This window comes from Actinia tenebrosa, unplaced genomic scaffold, assembly GCF_029948245.1.
Source record: "Actinia tenebrosa isolate PJP-AT-01 unplaced genomic scaffold, QUT_ActTen_1.0 PGA_scaffold0__85_contigs__length_37466705, whole genome shotgun sequence".
Taxonomy (NCBI): Eukaryota; Metazoa; Cnidaria; class Anthozoa; order Actiniaria; family Actiniidae; genus Actinia; species Actinia tenebrosa.
In genome coordinates, this window is record NW_028292569.1 from 20,969,763 (window position 1) to 20,985,490 (window position 15,728).

At 41.8% G+C, this 15,728-nt stretch overlaps 1 protein-coding gene across 1 annotated transcript; it reads right to left on the minus strand.

Annotated features, from left to right (window-relative positions):
• Window positions 1–11,384: 11,384 nt before the first annotated feature.
• LOC148913748 (uncharacterized) lies at window positions 11,385–15,255 on the minus strand. Its single transcript, XM_089035758.1, has 5 exons — window positions 15,031–15,255; window positions 14,145–14,388; window positions 13,869–14,061; window positions 13,445–13,794; window positions 11,385–13,215 (listed from the first exon to the last, which is right to left on the minus strand). Exons 1-5 carry the CDS (start codon window positions 15,158–15,160, stop codon window positions 12,660–12,662), a joined length of 1,473 nt encoding a protein of 490 aa, XP_088891884.1. The 5' UTR covers window positions 15,161–15,255; the 3' UTR covers window positions 11,385–12,659.
• Between the last annotated feature and the right edge of the window lie 473 nt (window positions 15,256–15,728).

A 15,728-nucleotide genomic window follows, 5' to 3' on the forward strand; every position in this document is an offset into this window, starting at 1 on the left:
GGCGTAAAAAAGTACGTGGTTAAGAAGGACATTACGCACGAGTCCTACCTCAACGTATTACGAACACCCAAGGAACAGCGGCATAAGATGAACAGCCTGCGCAGCTATGGTCATCAGATACATAACGTCACGCAGGAGAAGGTGTCACTGTCTGCATTTGACGGTAAGCGATGGATGTGTGATGACGGAGTGCATACGATAGCATTCGGACATCACACGATAAGCAGTTCTTCCATGACGAACCCACGTGTGGGGCCATCGTGAAGATAATACAAGATGGGCTGACCCTTCTTAGCTATTACGCTTCGGATCTGGTAAGTTTCCAAAGACCAATTAGGATCCGTAGCTCTTTTGGATCCTCCTTCTAATTCACCCGGTCCGTAGAGATATCGGACTGTGACATTACCTAATTTTTTTTCATGGGGGAAGACCGCCCTTGAACTTCTGACGTAGGACTTGTGTTCCACGTGTTTCTTTTTTATGGCATCCTTGGGTTTTATTCCCGTAGCCCTGGCCGCCTCGTTGTTCAAAGCCGCGACGACCTGGGGGAGCCTCTGAGTCCATTCCCTGTTGCGCTTGGAGGGATCCTCCAGCTCTTTCCAATACTGGTACCCAAAGAGACGCTCGGCCAGGGTTTTATTGAATCTTTCGACAATGCTCTGACCCCTGTGGTACTCAGCTTCGGCTCTCCTAATCTTAGTGCTGTGGTCTTTCAGGGTCTTAGTAACCACGCCCACGAACTCTGTCCCCGCATCCACTTGCAGCAGCTTAGGCCATTTCAAGGCGCGCTTATAAATCCTACCTAGGGCTTCTGCGACTTCCCCAGAATCCTTGCTGGTTATGGGTTCGGCGTCCTTGTATCTGCTTGCGATATCGACTACGGTCAAAGCGTATCTATAGGTCTTTTTTCTCACCTTGTCGTGCGGTAAGAAAAGCAAATCCGCCTGATGAACTTCATTGGGGGTATTTACGGTGAAGCTGGGCCTGGGAATGTACTTAGGCACGGGAAGATAAACCTGCCAGAGGGTTTGTTTTCTTAACCAGTTCTTAGCCGTTTCTTCTGATACCCTGGCCGCGGTCGCGAGTTTCTTGATGGCCGACGCTCCTTTCCAATAGCCTTCAGGCCCATAGTAAATCCTCTTGAGTTTGTCCTCTGTTCGACCCATTATATGAATTCCAAAACAAGATTGATCTTTCGCCCGTTGAAATCCACCGTCTTTCCGTCCACCCTAATGGTGATGTTTATGCTTTCTACCAAATTAGACAAATCATAGCTCAAAGAAATGGGAGTGTATTCTACTGAGTCAAATGGATTACCTTTGGGCAAAAACTTGGACATAAGAGAAGACTTTTCTCCATTGTTGTAACTATGGACTAAATCGCAATAGACTTCATAAGAGGATGCGACTTTCCATTTCACAGGTATGGCTGTGTTGGTAATTTCCTTGCCTGAGACACCTAGTAAAGATCCCAATGCATCAGCTTTTCTTAGGGTTACCGAGAAATTGTTAGGAAGATTATGTTTGAAGGTCATTTCGTGCGGCAATCCCGTGGTGAGAGTATAACCGCGCTTGGCGAGCTCCTTAGCAAGGGTGATTGGCGTGTAATGTCCATCGGGTAGCATTACGCCTTGGTAATTGTTAGACCCCTTATACACGGTGACCATGCCATTAATTAAATTATACCAAGAATTGTACAAAGAGCAACTAACCAGCCGAACCTTATGGGCTTTAATGGGGGGTTTCAAATAAGTGGTAAAGTTATTTTTATCGCTTTCCAAAAAGACGATCATTATATTCTAGACGCCAAAGGCGCCACTAGAGGCTAAGCGCAGCTTAGACTAAATACGACAAAGCCACGCCTCCCGCCAGCCCTGCGACTCCTACAAAGACTAATTCATTGTCTTTTTGTTTCTTAGAAGGCTGGTAGTAATTCTTGAACTGAGGCTTTCTTAACCCCGTTAATGCCGCGGGGTGTGCCTGTGCATAGAGCTTAAAGGCGTAGTCTGTATTTTCGAAGTTCTTGTCTGCCTGCATTTTGTCTTGGTAGTTCTTATCCAACCAATCCCTGTAAGCTTGTCTTTTTTCGTTCCAAGCTGCCACGTCCCGCTGATATTTCTCCAGCGCTAAGTCATGTCTCTTCCTTTCGGCGGCGCCGCTTTTGTCGCCTCTAACTAATCTATCTAAATACTGACCACCATAATTAGCTCCAGTGAATGCTAAAGCTGCAATGACTCCGCCTACGACCACGCTAGCCATTATATATTACGCCGTAGGCAGGTACTTTTCCCTTCGTATGTAATCCTTTAGCATGATAGCCCCGCCAACGGCAGCCGTCATCTTAGCAAAATTAGCGAAGCTCTTGCTTGGGTCTTCAGTAAAGTCTTCTTTGAGCACTTTCTTACCTACCCAACCAATACCCGCAACGATGGAAGTAATGATAGCTGCTTCTTCAACAGTTTTCAACAACGCGGTCGACATTATATTACAAAGCGAGAAGGTTATTCCATTTCAGGGATCTTACTTTTTCTAACAGCCGGTTCCACAGGTGCGTGATATGTTGCGGCCTCCCACTTTACTTTTGGCTTCGTAGCCCGCCATTGTAAGTAGAGGCTGCCTGCTGCTATAGCGACTCCTAACGCGCCAATGACGTATCCCGGATTAATAAAGGATTCCTCTTTTCTTTCCTCCACCTTTTCCTCCACCTTTGCTTTGTTCTTTTTATTCATCTCCGCGAGCTTCTTTCCCGCGGCAACTCTGCCCGGAGATTTAGCTTTGGTAATCTTGGTATCTTCTACGGGTGGTTGTTCTTCGGTGCCACTCATCTTATATTAAGGGACTTGAAGGACTTGACAAGTAACTTGATGACGACTTGACAATGACTTACGGACGACTTAATAATGACTTGGCAATGACTTGACTAAGTACTTGACGACGACTTGACAACGACTTGACTAAGTACTTGAGGCGACTTGATCAGGTACCTCAGCAAGTGCCGCCTGGAAGACCTTTTCGACTTCTCTGTCCTTCTTGAAGTCCTTCCAAGAGGCACCAAAGGTGCCCGCAAGTTCCTTCAAGTCGACGTGCTGAGCCACGTGCAAAGCCGCAGAGGCGACTGCCATTAACTTACCGCACTTCAAAGACAACCACCCACAGGTTATCTTAAGTTCTTGGGCGATAACGTAGTCCTCGCTTATGTCCTTCCGCAGTTGCTCCACGTCGTCTATAGGCAGCGCAAGTCCAAGCAATTTAGTCGCAAGTCGGATAGCGGAGTCTGCGACGGCGTCCGTGGTCTTACTTGCAAGGGCAGCCTCATACCTCTTATGGAACTTTTTGACTTCCTCTTCAGACAACTTGTTAACCTGCTCATGGGTAAGTTCCTTGCCTATCATTTCTTTACACTTCCCAGAAGACACAAGAATGTTAAGTTGTTCCTTGAGGTTACTTTCATCTAGCTGCGTGGGGACTTCATCTAAGAGCTGCTCAATGTCCATATACATTAGGAATCATAGATTCCAACCGTGTAGGGAAACCTCAAAGAGAAGATCATCTTGGAATGTTGGTGCGTTTTTAAATGCCGCATGTATTCGTGTAACTGTTCCTTGGATATCTCACCGCCGTAGTCGCTTAAGATGGTTTCCAGGTCACTCCGGCTCGGAGTATAAAATACGACAAGTGATCCTATGTTTTCCCTAAAAGGCTTAGAGACGCTGGTAAGCTGCTGCGAGAGCAACCAAACGCTGATATTGTCATGCCTGCCGCTAAAGGCGAGCTTCACCAACTCCGAAGTGCGTCTTTTTACGTCGTCCCCACAGGCAATGTCGTCCAATATGAGGAGTGTCTGCGTATTCTTGGGGAATTGTTTGTGCCAAAACTTAGGATGCCCAGATAACTCATTAGGATCCAAAATATCTACGAAGAAGTCGTCATCTTTCACTCCTATGCCTTCCCAGGTGCGGTTATTCACGTATGTGGGACTAAGTAGCACGATATAGTCGAAGCGGTATCTAAAGGGTCCTAATAGCTGCTCCACGACGAATTGGATCTTTCCGCAGCCGGTGGGTCCTACTATCAGAGCATTGCAGGGAATATGGTTCGGATCCATTATATATACGATGGACCCAGTGGACGCAGTAAGAAGGATTGCCACCGACGCAAAAGATAAAAGAGACACCATAGAAATGCAAAGGGAGGAGATCGATCGGCTGAAAGAGCGAGTGCAGGAGTTGTACGATGAAATGTGCGGTCTGAAGCGCGCAGAACGGTTTGGTGCGCTGATAACTATGGCAACGTGGGCTAAGGAGTCCGTTAAGGACTTCATGCGATATCCCCTGTAGAATGTTAACAATAAGGTTAAATCTTTGTTAAGGATGCCTGGAAACTATTTAAAAAGTGTCTTAGAATGTTGACAATAAGGTTAAATCTTTGTTAAGACGTGCCCTTCAAAGGGGTTCTTATTTTTATTTATTATTATTAAATATCCTTAATTATTCTTAATAATAATAAATAAAAATAAGAATGGGATTTGAGACTCTTTGCACGAACCCTACTTTACTATTTTAAGCCGCCTACTAATCCTTACGGGCTTTCCACATATACTTAACAAAGATTTAACCTTATTGTCAACATTCTAAGACACTCTTTGAAATAGTTTCCAGGCATCCTTAACAAAGATTTAACCTAAACGTCAACATTCTGAGACACTCTTTGAAATAGTATCCGGGGCAAAAGAGTCCATTAAGGACTTTATGCGGTATCCCATATAAGGGTTATTAAATCCTTATTATATATGGAGTGTGAGCGGTGTAACAAGGAGTTCAGCAGCAAGCAAATGTTAAAATACCACCTGGAAAAGAAGGTATGCGCTAAGAAGGCACGCGAAAGGCGTTGTAAGGAGTGTAATCGCCTCTTTAGCAGCGCGCAGATGTTGGATTACCACGTGGATAACCGCGTTTGTCTAAAGAATGTATGTGAGCGCTGCGAGGAGGACAAGAACGATGAATGGCACCGACATCGATGCCGCGGTAATTACGACCTGCTGAGCGTGGCTTGCGAGGAGCACGGCGACGTTGCTGCACGATGTTGCCCAAAGGAAACCCAAAGGAAGTTAACGCGCCGGAAGAAGGAAATTGACCAGCGCTTTGCGGAGTTTGACTGCGTCGAAGGCGTAAGGTGGGAGGATAGAGAATATTGGGAGGCAACTTGTGAGCGCTGCGGCTGTCAAAGAAGTGACCAAAATGTTTGGCAGTGCCTCTACGACGGCCAAGGCGGTTTCAAGGAGTACTTAGATCGCTTCGAAGCTTGGCATGCCGGCAATGAGGCGGCAAGGAAAGCCCGTAATGATTAGTAGGCGGCTTAAGATAGTAGGTAGGGTTTGCGCAAAGAGTCTCAAATCCCATCCTTATTTTTATTTATTATTATTAAGGATAATGAATAATAATAAATAAAAATAAAGACCCCTTTAAAGGGGCCTTGCAGAGTCCCCTAAGTATATGCTAGCCTACGCAGCCGCATTCTTAGGAGGATTCCTAATCGCCCTTTCAATATATGGACTGTATTACTTGCGAACTACCTGCCGACTGCATTACCCCTCGTAAGCCACCGATACCCAAACCGCGTAAAAAATACACCTGCCTTCATTGCGACAGGGTATTCTCCGAAGGATCCTTTGTGGGGCATTGGTGCTCCGCGGATCCTAAAGCGCAGTGGACTTTAGCAGACGCGCTTAACTACAAAGAGGAGATATAGTGACTCTTCTTTCAATGTCAAACTTCCATCGGCCATTTACCTTACCATAGCTGCGTAAGTGGGTGAATTCCTCGCCCTGAATTACGTACCGCACGCAATCCGGCGCCCAAAGGGAATATTCCTTGCCTTCTAAGTCTTTGAGGACTAACCGTAAACGGTCGATGTCTTCGAAGACGACGTAATTTTTTATTTCGTATGCTTTACCGCAAATCAGGTCACGCCAGTGTATTTGGTTGACGATCATTATATCTATGAAATATTCTTAAATGCGTTGCCTTTGTCTCCGTAGTCTTGAAGCGTTTGCAGCACCACCGACAGGGAATACGGATGCCTTCCGCGTAGTTGCTAAGGGCACGACAGATGACGTCATAATCGTTGCTAACCATGGTCAGGTAACCATTCGCGTCATACTGCGAAATTATCTTGCGTTGGTCTGCGGAGAGTATGCCATTTCCTTTCGGCCTCTTTAATTCGATGCAAAGCCCTTCATACCTTAAATGCGCGTTCAGTATTAAGAGGTCGGGTTGACCCCTTTGATAACCCTTCTGCCAGCATTTTATGCGTTTGCTGTCAGAATCCTGCAATTCCCCTAAGCCGGGCGCTATGAGCATCTGTGGGTAGAAGCGGCGTATGTAGTCCACGACTTTCTTATGCAGGTCAAACTCATTTTCCATTTTGAAGACTAACTTGTTAGGACTATCGAACCGCCTTTCTATTTCATACTTACCTGTCTTTCTCAATGCGGGAAGAACGTCCTCGAGGACCCAATCCTGGAATGTCTCTGCCGTTGGCATCTTAGAGCTAAATATTAGTTGATACAACCCAGATTCGGTTACGTACAGGGAATTAGGCTGTGAATACGAGGGGAGGCGATTCACCTCCACTCTAAGTTCGCTAAGCTTTACCTTATACTTTTCACGAACATGCACCTTAATTGCATCTTTTGGGCGTTCGTAACCCAACGCAGCCGCCACTTCCTTTGCTTTGAAGTATAGTTTATCGCCTTGCACTATGCATTGCAGTTTGGTTTCGTTGTTTTCGAATACGCGAAGCATTATATACCAACGATATTTTTTTATCAAAAGGATGAGCGAGTGGATCAATAGGCAACGCTCTTTAGCTGATTCATTTCTACGCTCAGTTGCGCGTCAGACACGACGAAAACGTAGCAGTTTATCTTATCACCGTCGCCGGCACTGGCGTTTTTGGTGCGCTTGATCTCCAATGTTATGCCATCCTGCGTATTTACTAGACGTAAACCCTGACCATGCAGGTCTTCGTCGTTAATGGTGCGCATATCAATCCACAGCGTGTACTTATCCTTAAAGAATTCCTCGGGGCTAATTTGGTCGCCAAACTTGCGCGCGGCCTCTCTGTAAATGTCTGCGGGCTTTATTCCCTGGGAGTAAACCTTGTTTGGGACTCCGTTGATATTCACGCCGACGTTAGTACTGTTGGGGTTATGAAAGGCTTCGGAGTCGCGCTTACCGGCCTCGTAGGGTTTAGCAAACACCAACATTAACCCCGTGAGACTTCTTCGGGGGAGGTTAATGCTTTGGTTGATAACCTCATCCGTCTTATCCAAGAAGCTAAATGTCTTATACATCACTACGTGGTCGTAAAGGAATGCCTTGCCAGAGCTGTACTCCATGCCAGCGCTACTGGCCAGCTCTTCGCTGCACACGGTCTCATACTGCAGCTCTAAGTTGGTGATAGAATAAGGATCAACAGCCCCGCTAATTGCGCTGTCCATTCCTCCTATGACGTTCGTGGTGTCCGCCAAGGTTACTTCAAACTGTAACTCGGATAACTGCCTGGGGTAGTACACACCATGACTCGTAATTACTTCGAAATCCAAAGGGATAACGTACTTGCTACCATAGGCGGTCTTTACCCTTGTTGCGTCTGCTACTGCGGTTGCTCCACTGGAGTCCTTAGGCGCGGGGTTAGTATCGCTGCGAAGCTTACGAAGAATAACGCTTCCAATTCCCTGCTCTATCTTTTGTGCACGGTCAAAGGCTGTTAGCCACAGATCCTTATACGTGGTGTACAAATCGTACCTATTCAAATCCAAGAGGGATTCCCCTGCGAACTTGATTCTCATCTTAGAAACGAGGTTCCTACCCACGTTATTGACGGTATAGCGCTTGTCCTTGGTGCTTGGTTGTATTGCTAGGTCAAACCTTAAAGCCAAGGTGCCAGGAACCAATACTAGGTTATCCGTTAGGCGGGGCACGCCTACGTACAGCGTCTCCCCTGGCTTTGCGCTAGAAGGTGTGAATGTGACTCGGTGAAAGGTGCGTTCTGCTTTCAGCCCGCCAACCTGCTTAGGTAATACGTTGGGATTTAACTTTGAGCTTATCATATATAATGGAAGTAGAAGGAACGGATTTTGACCCCCTTACCGAAGAAGGCCAAGTAGACATTAATGACGAAGAATACGAGTCTTTGCTTCCTAATGACAACGTAGACAGACAGGGCCTCTTTACGAAATTAAGCAACAGGTATGGCAGCAGGGCCCGCGAGGCCTGGCGTTCCTTAAAAGACAAGTGGCAATCGAGGAACCCAGGGCGACCTATTCCAGAATATTTGGAATTACAAGACCTGAAAATTGGAATGCTAAGGGAACTTTTCGACAACGTTAGGGAAAGATTTCCAAACGCAGACTTGGCCCGCCTTAATTTTCGAACCGGGGATAAGGGGCAAATTCAAATCCAGCATCAAGGAAGGGATACGTGGTATAATCTTTACCAAAGGACAGACTCCAACAAGCTCGCCAGTAATCTCCCAAAAGAAATCCAAGACGCATTAGGGAAACCTAATTTAATGGAAAGGCTAAAAGAAAACGACGAAAACCTTAACGAAGCCGTTGAAAGGGTCAAAGCCTTAATGCAGCGACAACAAAAAGGCTTTGAAGCGATAAGGGAAGTCGAAGGACTAAAGGAAACAATGGAGGAAAGGGATGCAGATTACATGAGACAAAACCGACTGCTCCTCGATGCTCAAAAAAGAGAACTTAACGATAAAGACCAAAGAATAATAGAAACGGGAGAACGAGCAAACAAAGCCCTACGCGAAAGGAACCAAGCCCAAATAGCCTTCGAGCTCGCCCTGCAAGACCTAGTCATAAGCAAGGAAGAAGCTAAGAACTTACGTACCACCATAGCTGGCTCTTTAGAGGAACGGCGGCAGTTGGTTGCCGAAATCAACACTAAGGAGGAACAAATCCGGCAAAGAGATCAGGCTATTGAAGACCTGGAGGGACAAATAGAGCGGCAGCAAGAAGTAATCAATGACCAAACTCGTCCCGAAGAAGAAAGGGAGGCAGCCCAAAGGGAAGTAGAAACCCTTCAGGAGAGAGTTGCGGAATTACAGGCACAAAAGGAAAACCTGGAAAGGGAGTTGGGGCTTACCACCAAGGAAAAGGTAAAAAGAGCTCTGGTGAAGTATGGCGTTCCACTGGCATTTGCGGTCGCTATTAGCACCGTAGTAGGAGTCATCCTTAAGAGGGGTTTGCAGTAAGGGTCACCTATGAGTTGCAAAATAAATTTTTTTCAAATTTCTCAAAATTGGCATGAGTGAAGGCCTCCATGCACTGAATTCATTGCTGTAAGTTTTAGTTCGATCAGAATTTTATTTCCGGAAAACGGCGCGAAAATGTGAAATTCGACGTCGTTTCCGGTTTTCAAAGGCCGTTTGCGTGCACTCCTAAAAGTGCTAAAAATCACTAGATTTCGTTCATATTTTACCAAATAAATTTACCAGACTAAAAGTTGTTATGATAGTGACTATTTAGAGCTATTTGTCTTTAAAGCAAGATACAAATTTAATATTTTATAGAGTTTTCAATTATTTGTACGTTTTCACCAGGTTTTACGTGCATCATATTCAAAAATCTGTATCGCCACTGGTACATGGCCTAGCTCAAAGCCATTGCACCAGGAGTAAACAGGGATACCCATGGCTTAGTTTTATAAAATAAAATTTTGGGGCAATTCACAAACAAAACTTGGAGAGCGCTGTATGTCAACCCCATTTTCAGCCATATTTGACATCAATTTACAAGGCGTTGTGTTTACAATCCACGAATAAGACCCCTGAAATCACGCCTCTATTCGCTTGCAATTCACAATAAACTTCCTAAAGCCACAGTACAATACTTTAATTACAATGTTCGAGCTGATACAATCAAGGAAAATCTCTTGGAAGAGGTTCGAAGCATTCATCATGACTGGATCTGAAACCAGTTGAATCGAGTCTGGCCCATCACTATACCGGATCACGCTATCGATGCCAACAATGTCAAAATATCAAAAACTAAGCTAACCTTATGTATTAGAAGGAGCTTAAACGTGTTATAATATTATATTCTTGAAATATCTTACCTTAATTTCACTCATTATTAACACGGTGCCATATCTAAATGGACACTACCGCGACAGACTTTGAAAACAATGAAGAATGCGTGACATAAACACAGGAACCCCAAACACCGCGTAATCACTCTTGTGTTCTACCAAAAAGAATGCGTTTTATTTTGTTAAGTCATCTAGTTGACAATGTTAATAAACTATTTAGTTTTTACGTGTTTCTATTTGTAAAAAAATATTTGCTCAAAATTAAATTTTGTTTTTAAAAACATTCTAGCTGCGCAGTCATTCCAGAAGAAAGTGATTGTAAAGCGTAAATATCTTAAAACAAAGCAGTTATGAACTTCTATAAAAAGTTATTATTAAAAGCAAAGTAAATTCACATTATTTATCAAAGTGGTTGTCATGTTTCATATAAAACATAATTCCAAAACCTTTGCCTGGACGAGAAGTCGGGCTGTCTCTACGTTGTTGCTTCTCAGTCTACATAGTTAATGATCCTTGATTAAGACGCAGGTGAGAAAGGCATACTATAATTCTTGTTTTTGTCGGTCTACTTTCTTTGTATGCAATAGTAGAAATGACCAAGCATTTAGATTTACAACAGTGGTTCTTTTAAAGAAGTATCATTCGATAAGATTGGACAGATCCTAAAGATTGAGCATCCTTTGAGGAAATTAGGTAAGTGACAAGTCTTGACTAACGTTAACTTGTATTGAGATGCACATGTTAAAACTGAATAAAAAATTAAGCCCTGACATATATTTTCAGGGGTATCGTCGAAATTTTGTGGCGAGCATCCGCATTCCCGACAACACATTTGTCTCTCTTTCTTTCCTGAACTCAAAGATTTCCAACATGTAAGGTAAGCTGTAAAGTCTTGCTACGGTTGTTACGACATGTAAGGGACAGGTCAAAAATTAGAGGGGGGGGGGGGGGGGGGGGGGGGGGGGGGGGAGGGGGAGGGCTGGTGCAAAGGGGGGCAGGGTCATTATTCAAGTCAGAACCCATTCAAAATAATTAAAACTAGATTAACGGATATAGAAATTCAAGTCTGGCGAGGGGAACTCTTTAACGATGAAAAAACTAGAAGAGGCCCACCAGGCCAAAAAAATTAATTAAGGACATATAGTCTGGTAAAAACAGATTACTCGTTTGAAAATTATTTAATCAAAGTTAAGAATTTTGAACACAGAAAATCATTAACCAACTTGAGAATTAGTAATCACGACCTTGAAATCGAAAATTGAAGGCATTCAAGGGAATACTTAAAAAAACAGAAGAAAGGAGATGCTTCAATTGCCCAGATAGTGTAGAAGATGAGAGGCACTTCCTTCTTCACTGTACATTATATTCAAATCTAAGGGAAGAACTCTTCAAGAACATAAATAACATAAACAATGATTCTCTTTTGTTAAATAAGAACGAGTTGTTTCTGTTATTTATAAGTCCGCCCAAAATGTTAGCAGTTGCAGTAGCTAAATATGTCCACAACTGCTTTATAAAAAGATCACATACAATACAGAATTAATATAGTATGTGGTCTTCTTACCCAGACTAGACAATAAATAGTAATTGTACTAAATAGGTTAAATAGGTGAATCTATTATGACATGAGAAAAACTACTATAAATCAACAATTATAGCCTTCATACGTTAATGCTTATTCGGGTAAGATGTCCATGCATTTTCTAATACTCGATACCGAATAAAAAAGTCTGTCTGTCTGTCTGTCTTATTTTTCATGCAGGCTAAAAGGGAGGGCCTGCAGAAAGAATTGTGCAAGTATTTAAGGGAGGGCCAAATTGTTTTATATATAAGGAAAGGGAGGGCCACTAAAATATACAGGCCAAAAACTCTTTCTGAACTGAGAAATATATTGGTGTACTTCTCTAGATATTATCAAGAACAGTCGGATGGCTTCGTGTGGTTTATTTGCTCATGTTGGTGGAGTATGCGGTGGACCTCTAGATAACCCCGCTAATGTAGAATGTGTTTCGCTTCGAAAATGTGAGAAAGCCATACACGCCCACTTAAGAGCACTGAATGTGCGAGACAGATCCTTGGAAACAGAGTCTCAACTGATTCTAAATAGAGCAGGTAAATGTTTACAAAATTTTTAAACTTTGCATTCTATTTCTCGCTATGTTTCTCTACATTTTTTCTGAGCGTACGGCTGAAAGGCAAACGCGCAGCGTTTATACAGGATCCATTTTAGGTGGATTTGAATAAAACGCATACCTATCCACACACCCTTATAGGCCAAGCTCAAGTAACCTGTTAAGAAAATTTAAAAAATGTTTGAAGTGAAAAACGTGTTCTGCTATTTGTGCAGGACTGTTTGATACATACATATTTCAACCTTTTTCTCAGTTATCACAGAGAGAAAATTTTGCTTTAGCCTGTAGTATTCTGGAAAATTAAGTTTCTGATGGTATAGGTCACTTAACATTGACAACGTGGCCCTGTCATAATGGTGACGTTCCCATATAATAAACAGAATAGTTATGCGTGCCATCAAAGGAATGTAATTGTAAAGGTTTCATGATCTAAATAAAACAGGATAGTGGAAAAGTGCAATGGGTACAACTTCTTCAAGAATGTGCAGTATGCAGACATATTCCAAGTCTTTGCAAATTTTAAATTTTGACATCACCTTCTGGCGGATATGAAGCCAACCAAAGTAAACAGCCACTAGGAGGACATAAGCTCTTAAAGGTTTCATTTTCCTTGGCATCTGTGTTTCAAACACTTTTTCATAGATATCAGAAAAGAAAAAGTGGTATTCTTTGATCACATCTTCATTCATATTCAGTGAGACATGAAAAGGCCCTTGCTCAGGAATGAATGACAGTACTGGAGAAGATTCATTTTCTTCTTGTGATATTATTTTCTTGGTGAAGTACCATGTAGGCCAGTCACCAGGCATTGGAACAACAAAGGAATGGAGATATTGAACTAATTGAGGACACAAAGAAAGGCAGTGTTCAATGGCTTCCTTATAATTTTCCATGCTCTTCAATTGATGCTCAAACTCGTCAATCAATAAACATGAATCTATTGTTTGTAGATCATCATGAGATGTTTCAGAGTAAACCCTAGAACAAATAAATAATTAATTTCTAATCTCTTTCTTTCTCAATGTTTGACCAGAGAAGGGAGATTGTAGAATAGAGGAAAATTTACAGAACATTCTTAAAACATTTGGCACAAATCTTGCATCTACAATAATGTAATAATTGCATAGAATCATTAAATAATCAGAATACATATATATATATATGATATATATACAGTGTATATATATATAAACACTAAATAACTTACCTGAATTCTTTGATTTGTTTTCTCAGGTTGTTTGGAGATATCAATTTCAAATCTTGTGGCAAGGTTTCCAAATATGTGTTTTTCATGGAAGAAATGCAATCTTTTAATGGATCAATGACATATCGTAGTACAATTCCACCTCTGCAGAAATGAGAACTTCCATTTAACTTCACCTCAATGAGACTGTGCCTGTTTGTGGTACTCGTGAATGGAATGGCATTTACAGATTTGTGGATATCCACCAAGCTTGATGCCATGTGGACTGCAGATGACAGTTTAACACTTGTTGGAAGCTGGATGGTGTAAATGTTGTGGAAGTCATCTAAAAGGTTGATCACAAGTTGGCTATCCTACATGAGTAAATAGAAAATGTAATCACCAACTATCAAAAGGAACAAATGATTGAAAAGTGTTTTGGACATACAGTTAATGCTGTCTGTAATCTTGTTGCCAAATCTTCTGGATGTTTTGCTCTTATTTGTGAAGAATGCCTATCATGTGTCCTAGGAGCAATGCTATACCCTAGTACAGGACCACTGTTCATTGCAGATCTGGAGGCACCTTGATGATGTAGATACAGTCCAGAGTCTTTTTGGAATTGGGATGTCTTTTGAGATCTACCAAGAAATGATGATGAATGGCTACAGATGACAACGTTTGAAATCACTGTACAATCCTTAATAGTCAACACATACTGTACCTGAAATATGCAAGAGTATGAAGAATAACCACAGTACGTTGGTGTTGTAACTCGTCATGCTCTTTAGTCTGCCTACTGTCAGACCTAGAAATAGCTTTGAAGATCATGTCGTATAGTCCAGGTGCATTTTCTTCTGCAAAATCTCTCATCAGCACTGGATTATATAATGGTAGTCCTTCTTCTAAGGTGTAGTGGTGATATAGGCTAAGCTGAAACTGTGCTACCAGATTGTCAAATGAGTTATCTGTGGAACATCATAATTATGTTAATAGAGTTATGCATATTCATGGCGATTGCCATGCTTTATAATAACTTAATTTGGTTGTCACTGGATTGATATTTTATTGTTGAAACTTACAGACCTTTCAGCCCAAAATATGACCTTCATCAGTGTATGCAATATCAAGCCAGTGACAACCAATTCAAGTTATTATGAATTATCATTTGTGCAATTTCCAAAGTTTCATATTTTAATATATTCAAAGTGGACAATGTGCACACTTTTTCACAATACAGCCCAGCCTTTGTTTAGGGTAATATGTCTACAACAATGGCTGTAGTTTCTGGCAAGCTAAACCAATTAATAATCTTGTATCATCAAAGGGTACTGTAGAAGTTATATGGAAGTGACCCCAGACCAAAATCCACTAAAACTTTTACATATTATAATGATATATTGCTTTAGCAAATAAGACAAGATAGAGTGCACGCACTAAAACCGTGAACATTAAATAGTACTAATTAGTACTATTTCATACAGAATCCTTTGTTTTCTATTGTTTAATTATCACTATTTAGTGCTAAAAATTAGTATTTGTTTCACGGATTTAGTGTGAGCACTCTAATACGAGCACAAGTTTATTGCTTTACAAAATTGAATATATACCTTCAATAGAGCCAGTGCTTGCCATCTTTGTAGACATTTTTTCCCAAACACAACTATCTATTAAAACATCCCCTTGAGTGTTTATCTGTATTGTTCCAAAGCAAGTGTCTATTACATTCCAATTTGACATTCCTTGGACAATGATAATCCCATGTTGTTCACAGAGTAGTTTCAGACGAGTGAAAAGGTTCTGGAAGTGACTTTTAATTGACGAGAGTGCTCTTTTACACAATGCAATTTCATCAAAGCTCCCACCATCATTTGTTAGAATTTCATTGGCTTTTTCCATTGACTGGCATAGCATTTCTACTGGAGAATTAGATAACTGCATAATCTGAAACAAAACAAAAAGTAAGAAAGAAAAAAATGTAAAGAAAAGAATAGAAAAAATTAACTATTATTAAGTGCTTTTGAAATGGGTCATAGAAGGACAATACTGAATTGAAGATATCAGAATGACTTACTCTTGTGAGTGTCCTTGTTGGTGTTCCCTGACTCTCTGTCATTTCCTGGCTAGTGCTTGTCTAATGAAAAATGTATTATGAATAGCATTTAATTTCAAAGCACTTATGCATTAATTTGTTCATCTACATTTCATCCCATTACTCAGTCCTTCTTACTCATCCTATAACTTGCCACCAGTCTTGTTAGCCATTCCGGTGTGTATATTTATTTTATTCCCCAAATGTCCCTGTGCA

Excerpts from the sequence above, each read along its gene's own strand:
- LOC148913748 (XM_089035758.1), bottom strand. The coding sequence starts at position 15,160 with ATGTCAAATTGGAATGTAATAGACACTTGCTTTGGAACAATACAGATA. Across the intron at positions 14,062-14,144 it reads CATACTCTTGCATATTTCAG|ATCTCAAAAGACATCCCAAT; the intron begins GTACAGTATGTG and ends ATTTCTTGGTAG. Across the intron at positions 13,216-13,444 it reads AAACAAATCAAAGAATTCAG|GGTTTACTCTGAAACATCTC; the intron begins GTAAGTTATTTA and ends TATTTGTTCTAG.